The following is an 11,502-nucleotide window of genomic DNA, read 5'->3' as shown; positions in this document are numbered from 1 at the left end:
TACAGCAGTGACTATCACAGATAAATTGTATTCGCACTGACTATACTCACTGGCACTTCTTGTTTAATTCTATTAGAAAAAAAAAAATTACCACCTTGAAAATTAGCATATTTCTCATGTGCCTTTGTTTTGTTCCTTAAAGTGTATGAACTTTAATTTTAAAACTAGATCTGCAAAATCTTCCCGCTTGTCAGAGATGCAGCCTTGTGCAAACTCGAACTACGGAAGAGTTCCTGTCTAACAACACTCTCATTTACCTAATTTGTGACTCTTTAGTTTGATGCTTTTCAAAAGGTATTTCAAGTACCAGTCAAGCAGCAGATCCCTTCCTGTAAGGAGGAAGTGGAGTTAAAATACAGCAGACTTTGTGGCATGTTTTGTGTGTGAATAAAAGATGTAATTGGAGCTGAGTTTGGAGGCACAGGCACCAGCAAGCACTAATGTCACACGCCAGAGCGTTAAAGAACATCAATTTTACTTTAAAGCATTATAGGAAAAGTTATGCATTTTTTATTCAAGTTTAATTATTGCACAACTTAGATGAATACATTTAACATCAGAAGGGAAACTATTAACTTAGAAGAAATATTTTGAAATCACGTGTTCACAGTAGAGTGTAGTTGATTTTAGTGTTAAAGAACAAAATAAAGCGCCCCTCCTTGGCTCTTCTTGGCATATACGATTTCCAGCTTATGTTCATGCATCAGGGGCACTTTCAGAAACTTTAGATTGTGAAAAGTAGCCTTGGGGAGGGGAAAACAACACAAGAGCCTTGAAAGACAATATTCAAATAACTGGCATATCCTTGAATTTTCAAATCACCGAAAAGCACTCTAGAATTGAACATATGAAATTATTATTTGATTTCTTTAGCTGATGGTTAGCTTGAAGACTGTGGTTTTTCATGCCTGTCACACAGACAGATGAAGCTAATATTATTTCAAAATACATATTTTGGGAATTTGCTTTGTAAAACCATGACATATTCAAGTCAGGTTTCAAAGATTCGGTCTTTACCACAGACAACTCAAAACACTTACCAATCTCTGAGAATATTTTTTTTCAGAAGTATTTAATCTTAGATTTTTCAATTAACATTTCATCTACCAGAGGAATAGCAAATTTGTCCAGCATATTCATAGTTCATGAACTTCTAATTTATATAATATCCTTCTTCAATATATAAATGAAATATTTCATAGAATATGCTTAATATACTATTTTTGAATTGTATACTTGTACAGCTATGATTTCACCTTTGCTCTCTCTACAGAAGACTATTTACTATAAGGAAACCCTTATATCATTGCATACTTCTTTTCCTACTGATATCATATAAGCATTATGATGCCATATCTTAGAACACTTATAAAATAGTACTATGTTCTAATACGTTAAATTTAGCCTTACATATTAGAAACCATTTCAGTATTGTTTTGACACTTTTATCTATTAAAAAATGAATAATTTCTTTATTCTTGTGGATTAATTAACTATATTGAAAATTAAAAGAGCCACTGAAAATAAGTAAAGAACTTTCATTTGTTTTGTTACCCTGGATTTTTCTAGTCATTCCAGACACATAGTAGACTTGCAGTGTTAAATCCTAAGTGACCACCTTTCACAGAAGCTTCTTCAGTAATCTTAGCAATATTTAGAAGCTTTTAATTCTATCTGTGCTCCCCGTGTTGAGGAAATTCCAGTTCTAGATGTATTAAAAGTATAAAGACAATTCAATGATGAATCCATGGACATCTCAATTTCTTTTAATATAAATAAGATATGGGCTAAAGTCATATGAAAACAATTATTTTAAATATAATACAGATTGATCTTGGTACTGAAAATGTATGCTCTTCCATTCTTCAGAATATTTTTAGGGAGAACAATCTTCTTTTTTTTTTTTAAGTGCGTAGGAAGTTCTGCATTGTTTACAATCATTTATTTAAAATACATAATTAAGTTGCAATATGAAAACCAAATGACATTAACAAAGCTCTGTGAAAGCTATATACCATGTAATCTTTCTGTCATTCAAAACCATTCACTTTGTTCTGCAAGGGGAGGTAAAAATGCAAGGTTGGAGAGGAGGGAATGGATAAACTATAAATTATAGAACATTAGTGTTTGAATATAAATATATTTTCTGAAGAAATTCTATTTCAATGGACATTCCTAGAAATTGGGTTAAAAGAATAGTCTAAAGCTATTGCATGGGGTCTGTGAAGCTTTTAGAAAAATATGTCAAACCTTTCAAGAAATAGCTCTTATTTGTAGTCTTTAGGAAGATGGTTTTGCACTTTTCTATGAGTAACAACCTGAAATTACATCTGGTTTTATCTCTGTTAACTGATGAAAAATGTAGGTAGTTATTAAGGAAGGAATTTATAGCTGTATAAGGGGATGTGTATGGATATTATCTATTTAGCAAAGCTGTATTCACTCCCTCCCAACAATGAATACTGAAAATCCCATGGCTTCAGCAATCTTTTTCATACTTATTGTGCTAGTTCATTGTGTAAGTATTGGGCACTTATTGTATTTCTGAAAGCAAAAGTAATTTGGAGTATAGTGCTATTTCTTAATTCTTAATTGGATTACCAATAGTTTTTACAATAAAACCAAACTACCTGGTTTTCCTCTTGTACATTCATTTAGTATCATTCTGAGAACAGGATGAAGAATTCAGCCAAATACAATTCCCTTATAGGCCTGAGTAATTGCTTGTCTGGGGCTACTGCTATTTGTGTGGTTCTGTGTATGTGGCCTATACATCTATTTTTGAACATATCAATATTCTTTTAAGAAAGGGATGGAAATTCAATAGGGAAGTCAACAGAACTTACATGCTCAGGAATGGACAATGGCTGGATTTGCTTAAACTTTATAGTAACCACAATTTTTATGAGAAGAGGTTGCTTTGAAATGCCACGCAAGAAATAACACACTGAAAAAAAAGCTATTTGGGACTGTACTTGCTGCCAATGTGTTCTTTCAAGTTATTAGAATTACGTGGGAAATGTCAGACAGCTTTTGATAGTGACCATTACTTTTTCAGTAGCTATAAAAAGAGACTTTCTGGCCAATGAAAGAACATGTTTCATCATGCTCTCCAATTTAAACCACTTCCCAAATTTCTTAAGACTTAAATTTCCCATTTCTATATTTTTCTCAAGTTGTATTAAGGTATTATTCCTGTATGTGTTGTCTTCCTCATGTGCTCTTTTGAAACACTTCACTCCACCAATTATGTTATAATACTGTAAATTGAAGAAAATCTTTTACAAATGTTTTAAAAGCATCCTACTTGCAAAAGCAAAGTGCAAAATCAGAAATATGCACCTTATGCATTGATTTCACTTGATTGCAGGGAACTATATTTGAGGAAAGCCCATTAGCCTGTTTAATGGTCTGTGTGGTAAGACTACACAAAGTTAGCCTTTGAGTTGCTATTGTTTTCTCAAAAACAACACATGGGAAACTGAGCCTCTAATGTTGATGGGGAATTCCTGAGCACTTTCATCAGCATAGTCTCTGCAAACCAGGGTTTAAATAAATGACTTATAAGAACAAAGTAGAAACGAAGTACTTCAGAGGGCAGAAATAAAGAGCTGTCTTTGAAGACACAGAAAGGGAGAGAAAAAAATGTCTCTAATTTTTTTTTAATAATGTATAGAATAAAAATTTGAAAGAAATAGAGTGGAATCTTGGAGGGGATTTGCTGAGCGAAAATGAAGAGTGTGGATGTTGGGCTACTGAGAGATTAAAAGCCTTTTCAGTGTTTTTTATTCCGAGCAAAGGTGAGTCTGGTCCAACAAAACAACTGAGCTTCTGAATATTGCAGATATCACCAAAGGGGAAAAGGTAGCAACCCCTTCAAGTTGAACAGGACTCATTCTGTTTATATATTCAGATAATAAATAAAAAATCTGTCCGTTTAGTTAACAGATGACTCATGAAACTATTTCCTGCCAGCAGTTACTAGAGGGCCCACTGAAGGAAAAAGCCTGTATTCACCTCTGTGTTTACTGTTCCTGGTTTGAGTATCCACAAACTCAGAAGCCTTGAGGCCATAACTTTGCATCAATACGTGTGCTTGCTATAGATTCTTAGTCTTAACAATAATGAGCTTGCTGTAAATTCATCTTGTGTGGACAAAGAGAAGGGATGACAAACAAGTAATAGAAAATCAGAAGCTGAACAAGTTAGTCCATATAAATTATCGTGAAAGTTTTATGATATTGATAATTTATTATTTCATTAATTTTCTATAGATATATTACTATTTTAAAAATATAATGATGCTGCAGGCACTGTCTTGATGATGACTTATCAAGAGGAGGAACTGGTCTCTTCTAGCCATTCAAGCTCTGCTTTGCTGCCCACATCTGGGGGTGATCACTCTTAACACAACTGTTGGATCCTGGGAGAAGAGACAAGGCAGGAACTGTCAGAAGTTTAGTAATCTCTGAGAGCAGTGAGCTGAACACGGTGAGAATAGACTTTGAGAGGCCATTCTTCTTAATGGGGATGGGCATGCAAAGGCCATTTAAACTTTGGGCGATGATTAGGGGCTGTGTGGTGAGTGTACAACATTGGCCTGGGGCAAGATTCTGAGGATACCTTATTAGCATAAGGAGGAATTGCAGATTTTGCTGGACTTGACATGATAAGCCAAGAAGAAGTTTAACTGGGCTATGTGACCTCCTCCTAAAGGGCAAAATTTGGGGTCTAGGGCTAACAGCACTAGAACATGCAAGCACCAGGAAGTGAGAAGGAATCCTGCAGATTTCAGAACAGGATTTCTGGGGTTTGGACACCCCTTTAATCCATTCTTGCACTAAGTCTGCTCATTCTGGTCTCACAGCCCCCTGGCCCCACATCTCCTTTAATTAAAATGAGGAAAATTACATTTAACAGAATATGGAAAGAACTTTAAGGAACAGCAACAGTAAGGTCATTGAGTGGCTTCAAAATTACTTAACCAAAAATGAGACGGTTAAGGAAATTTTCTTTCAAGTAAATGAAGTCCACTTAAAAAAAATCACAGAGAAAATACAGTCTAAATGCAGAATTGTGGAACCCAATCCCAAAGAAGACATCTACAAAATACTACTAAGTTTGAAGCTCAAAGAACATTTTGCATTTTGGGAGATGGAGCAGAAACATATTTTAAGAGTCAAAGGATCAAGGCATTTCTTCTAGTAATTTCTGAGGCTTAACATGACTTCCCAAACATGAACTGACCATGAATCACACCAGTGAGTATGACAACGTGGTTGGAAAGTGTCCACAAGGCCTCAATGCTACAGAGAAACTACCAACAACAACGAAATTCTGAGAGTAGGAGCAATAGATTTACCAAGAGAACAACACTCTCATCAGCTCTGAAAAAATATGTAGAAGTAATATTATACAGACTGAGCAATCTGTATTTATGAACATAGTGATGTGTTGTGTATGGTTTTGTGTGTGTGTGTGTGTGTGTGTCTGTAAGAACAGTTAGTAAATAAAAGAGGCTATGGACTTACAAGAGAGTAAGACAGGGTTTGGGAGGGAGGGAAAAGGTATAGATTTTAAGCACAACAATAAACAAATATTTCAAAAAATAACTACTGTAGTTTTGCTTAAAATGTGTTCCACTCCCTTCAAAAACATTGCGGACCTCCAAGCTAAATCAGAAAGGATGTACTGCACACATGACATTACTTTTGAAGGCAGATATCGTGGTAGATGCCTTACCTTCACTACTATGAATGGGGCACTGGGAAAATACTCGGTGAAGAAGTACTAGGATCCCATCCCTTCTTATGTCTTCCAATATGAAACTATTAGGCATAGAAGGTTTTAAAAGTGGGCAGTAAAAGAGTGAAGAGATAGAGGTGGTGTCTTATGGGGCATCAGGAAGAAATAATTCTCCTTTATGAAGTTTACTGAGGACTGAGTGTTGTCCCCTGAATTACTAATGTTAACTATTTCTGGTGGTTGGGATAGGGAGGTTTAGTGAAATTGAGGTGATTCGTCTGGTGATTGATAGCCTGCACTTAAATATGAGGATTAAACTTTCTTTAAAAGTTTTTCTGCTGTTGTTTTATGTATAGAGAAAGAGGAGTTGGTGTCATCAAATATAAATACTTTTTAATGTTGATGTTTTGAGTGTATGTGTACATGAACATAATCTTTTTTTATTAATTTCTAGAAATTTTACATCAAAAACTTTCCAGGATATGTTACAGTTTTCTCTGACAGCAATCTTTGGCTTGTTACAAGGGGGAGGCATGGCATACTCACTGAGAGGTTTTAACAAATAAACCTGTTATTTGAGGAAACTATGGCACAAAACCTAAAGCCCGTTCCTCTAGAGTGCTTGTACGGGAATTCTAACAGTGCCATTGATTTCCATCAAAGAATCTTGATTTTGTAAGAAGGTAGGAGGAGGAACACAACAATAGAGAGAACATACCTGCTACACTAGAATGAAGTGTAAAAGTAACAAACTCCCTTTTAGCAAACCACGTAACCCGTTTTTATTTATGGTTATGTGACTTTTCATAAACCTTTTGTCGCTTTTCAACTATTGATTTTTTTCTCTTGATATCATGACTATGAAGTGCTTTCTTAAGATTTGTCCCCAAACTGAAAGAGCTAAAGTACCTGCTTGTGTAGCTCGTTTGAGTAGGCTTTTCTATGAGTAGTGAATAGCCATATTCTCAGGAAATACAATGGGTGTTTGGAGAAAGAAAGTTTAATCCTCATATTTAAGTGCAGGCTATCAATCACAAGTATTGAAAAAATATTGAAGGCTTTAAGGTATAAGACAAATGTAGTTACAGTGATTTACATGGAATAAAATTGTTATTTAGTTTGCAACATCTCAAAATTTATTTCCGTATGTATTTTATGAGAATAAATCGGATTTAAAATATGATTTTGAGCCACAGCTTTTTACAGTAACTCATACTGAATTTGATAAATAGAATGTTTTGGTAGAATAAAACTAGAAAGATTTAAAATATGTTTATGTTTAAAGATGCAACTTTTGAGGGAGAAATGTGCAAGACTATACTGATTAAATTATTTCCACCCCCCAATTTTTTTCTTATGTTTAGCTATTTGCCATATTTTATTTCAAAATATTATTCATCATATTGATGCTTTTCTTCATTGGCTTGATCCCTGCATTTAATTTTCAAAGGAATTTTCTACTCTGAAAATTACAAATTAAAAATAATGAGGAAGTAACTATGGTTGAAATTTCTTCCGATGCTTTGACTATTTTACAAATGGATGCTATTCCATAATGAGACACCAAACAAGCTTATGGGCATAAACCTATTAGAATGAGAGAATTTATTGAACTATAATCAGTCAGTTGCAACTGAACTCATGTTTTTAGCAGTTTGTATGTTTTTATGGTTTATAGTTGGGTACAGAAGTTCATTGCCAATAGGTCATTCAGTATTTAGTAAATATCCTATCCTGGGCAATTGTTCTCTTTATTCTGAGCTCAGTAACTTGTCATTATTGATTCTACTATTGAGTTCAGTGTATTTCTCTTCATCTTCAAATTAATCTCCACGTTCTTTATTTGTAAATTTCTATAACTTCTCATGAATTGACAAAATATATCTCTTCAAATTTTTCTGGAGTTTCTTATACCTTGAATGCAAACTAATGTAGTCATCCTCATCTGCACATCTCTCAAGGATATGCCTGTAGAGTCAATGCAAAGGTTTGGCTTTGGTCTTGGGCTGGTTAGTATTACATCAACTTGATACAAACTAGAGTCTTGTGAAAAGAGAGATGCTCAACTGAGAAATCTCCTCCAGACATTTTGGAGCAAGTCATTGGAATATGTTTACATGTCTCTATGTCTTGAGATAGCATGCACATAGAAAAATGACTTTCTACTAAATAAATGAACAAATGAGCAGAGCAATATGGGTGAATGACATAAATCAGCCTCGTCTCCTAATCTCTGTCTGCAATGTGAGTTCTGAATTAACTGGTATAAACCAGAACTAGGTCATTTGTAAAATTTCTCAAAACTTATCCAAGTTAAGAACAACTGGTGAGCCACAGAGATTTATGAAATGTTTCTTTGAGAGAAAAACTGCATTATACATGAGATGTTTAAAGTAGATTAATCAACATGAAAATATGCATGAAGGCTAGGTATAGAAACTGATTAAAATGACTAGGATGATTACAGTTTATCAAAACATGTTTAAAGATATATCTTATTTTTTATTGTTTTACAAAACAAAAGCTTTTGTAAAGAAAGATCTTCACAGTTAAGGTTGAAGGTGTTCAGGCCATTTAAGAAGCATTCAGTGAACTGATTTGGACAGGATCGCATTTTAGATATTATACATAAGATTTAGTTAGCTATGTTCTCAACAGAAGTTCAAAGTACCCATCAGTATTTGTTTCAATTACCCATGTAGAACTAGAACTCTCATAGAGTTGAGGTGAGAAAAAAGCTGATATGTGTGTGTGTGTGTATCATGAAATAAATTTTTCTATACAAAAAAGCTTATTATATGATTAATTGTGTTTAAAATCTTTCTTAATATAATATAGATATTTCTATTTCCAACAAAGTCAAATTAAATAATTGTTATCTGCAAAATTCATTACAAAAATATTTTTAAAGATCATAACATTTTTGATCTGCGGTTGAATGGTGACTCTTTCCCAGTGGTGCCTGATGTGTTTTATTAAATTAAAGATTATAGAAATTTTAATGTTAGACTTCACATATGGCCCAATAGCCATATTCACAGGTGGCCTTGCCCTAACTAGGAAGAAACTTTAAAGGAAGAACAAAGAAAAGAACAGGAAATGAATGATGTCTTCTTTTTACATGAACAGCTCCTGTGAAGAATGTGGAAAGCAGTCATCTTAAATAATGTTATAGTGAAAAGCTTACATATAATTTAATATCTGAAGTTCTATAAATTGATCCATTTATATCAATATTACAGGTTAATGTTTAAATAACATGTTCTTTGGTAGAAGTGAACTAATACCTTTAAATCACTAAATACTAATATTATGCCCACATTACTGCTTTCCCATCTATCTATGCATGATATCTGAGTCTGGATCCTGCATAGTTGAAAGTACATTAGATCCATAGACTCACAGAAAACAGCTTTGTCTCTCAATGGACCCTCGACATGTAGAGTAGTTTGTCACAATTATCTGGTAATCTCTTTCAGTGTACAATTATCTGGTAATCTCTTTCAGTGTAACTCACACAGCAAAAATGACAATATTCCTGTCACACATCAGAAATGTCCCGGCTCTACCAGTTTCCACATTCGCGAGAATGAAGAAAGCCATTCTGAGGTACGATTGCGTCTGTAGAGTCACAGTTGGTGCAGGGCGTTGCTATTTTTTTTCTAGATTTTAAATCTACTATGCTCACTATTACAGATAATTTTGGGTTTCTGATTTCTCTTTATGATGGGATTTTTCTACTAGTGCTTTATTATAGGTGAAAGTAAATAAGATTAGTGAAATATGTTCATGGATCCTATCCCCCATTTCTAATAGTGTAACTCTGAATTTATCATGCTTCTAGCATTGAACATAAACTTCATTTTTATCTATTTTTGGAAAAAATAGCCAATGACTTTGTTTTGGAGTTTTCGAAAAATATGCTATTTCTTAATGCATTATTTCTTATTTGTACACAAGAACATGCATATTAATTCACCAAAAGATTTACATTTTTCAAACAATGGTACCAAAGATAGTCTTACTCAAGATATGCTAGTTAAACTGTGAGAAACTTCAATAATTGCTTTTTTATAAAACTGTATTTACCCAAATTTGATTGCTTATATAATCGAAATTAATATTTTAAAAAAAAATCATAGTTTTTAAAATGTTATTTTCCCAACACAAGAAACTCCATTTACTTACGTTTATGTAATATTAGGAGATCTAACACAATATACTTTATGAGACCTTGGCCATAGTCAGAAAGTTTTCTTCTTATTTTTGCTTTTGTTTTGTTCCTGTGTGTGTGTGTATGTGTGTGTGTGTGTGTGTGTGTGTGTATTTGTGTGTGTGCATGTGTGTGTTTGTGTATATGTGTTAAGTATTTTTCTTAATTTTAAATTTTAAAAAATTTAACTAAAATATAATTATATCATATCTTTCCCCCAATTATCGCAATACCAACACAAGTACCTCACAAGTATTAGCTTTCTTTTTTAATTATACACACACACATGCACACACACACACACACACACATACACACACACACGTATCGATAATGTTATATATTCTTACATTGGTGTATAATAGAAAAGAATCAATATTTTTAAAAATTTATGTTGTACTAGTTAAAATTTATCTTGAAAAATTTTTACATTTCCCTTATTTTCTGCAGCCATAGAGATAATGGGTAACATATTTATAAATTTGAGTCTTTGTAGTTTAATTTGTCAAGAATATTTTTAATCAACTCCTTAAATTATGCAAAGATATATATATATAGTTGTTGCCAGACTCTTTTGCAACAGTTTGATCATTACACTATAAAGAAATACATCATTCTGTAAGCTTCAGTAACATCATATGCTGATAACAAAGATGTAACACCTAAAGTGTTTAGGAAAAATAATTAATTGAGGTCATAAAGTGTTAAAGTAATATTTAGGTTTATTAGCCTCCAATTCTCTTTAACATATTTTGAACTTACTTTTTTGTGGAAGTCTAAATATTTAGGATATTCTACCTCAACAAAAATATAATAGTGTGTTTGTTTATAGGGTGTGTGTGTGAGTGTGTGTGTGTGTATTTGAATTTCTCTAATTCTCTTGAAAATTTCAAGAACAACCATGTCTGATGATCGCTTTTGTTTTCGCGAACACTATATATGTTTTTAAATAACCAGTATTATCTGATCTCTCCCTAATTATTACTAAAAATAACACAATATAGATTATATAGGGGAAATTTCAATCATAAAAATATAAATATATAAAATAAGTAAAATGCTCTCATTTTTAAATCATTCTATTCGTTTACATCTCAAATGATATCCCACTTCCCAGTTACCCCTCCACCAACTCCTCCATCCCATATTCGACCTCCCCCCTCCCCTTTGCCTGTAAGAAGGTGCTTCCCCACCCACCCATACTCTTCCACCCCACCTCTTCATCATCCCCCTATGCTGGGCATCAAACCTCCACAGGACCAAGGGTTTCCCCTCCCATTGCTGTCAGGCAAGGCCATCCTCTGCTGCATATGAAACTGGAGCCATGCATCCCTCCAAGTATCCTCCTTGGTTTGTGGTCTTGTCTCTGGGAGAACTGGTTGGTCCAGCCAGCCTATGTTGTTCTTCTAATGGGGTTACAATCCCCCTCTGCTCCTCCAGTCCTTCTGCCCCCTCCCCTATCAGTTTCTCTGAGCTGGCATTTTAAGAAAATTATAAAAGTAAAGAAAATCCACATCTTTCAAATATCTGATAATTGAATTTAT

At 33.6% G+C, this 11,502-nt stretch overlaps 1 protein-coding gene across 5 annotated transcripts in view; it reads left to right on the top strand.

The window, feature by feature from the left end:
- Positions 1–11,502, top strand: part of Pcdh9 (protocadherin 9) — an 844,061-nt gene that overhangs the window by 316,860 nt on the left and 515,699 nt on the right. For 3 of the 5 annotated variants that reach the window (XM_021181287.1, XM_021181285.1, XM_029469350.1), the window contains exon 3: positions 9,253–9,354. The exons of the other annotated variants lie outside the window; for them this stretch is intronic. In XM_021181287.1, the coding sequence (XP_021036946.1) occupies positions 9,253–9,354 (102 nt within the window). The remainder of the gene's footprint in view (positions 1–9,252; positions 9,355–11,502) is intronic. 5 annotated transcript variants of the gene reach the window in all.

This window comes from Mus caroli, chromosome 14 (assembly GCF_900094665.2).
Source record: "Mus caroli chromosome 14, CAROLI_EIJ_v1.1, whole genome shotgun sequence".
Taxonomy (NCBI): domain Eukaryota; kingdom Metazoa; phylum Chordata; class Mammalia; order Rodentia; family Muridae; genus Mus; species Mus caroli.
This window is presented reverse-complemented; position numbering and strand designations above follow the sequence as displayed.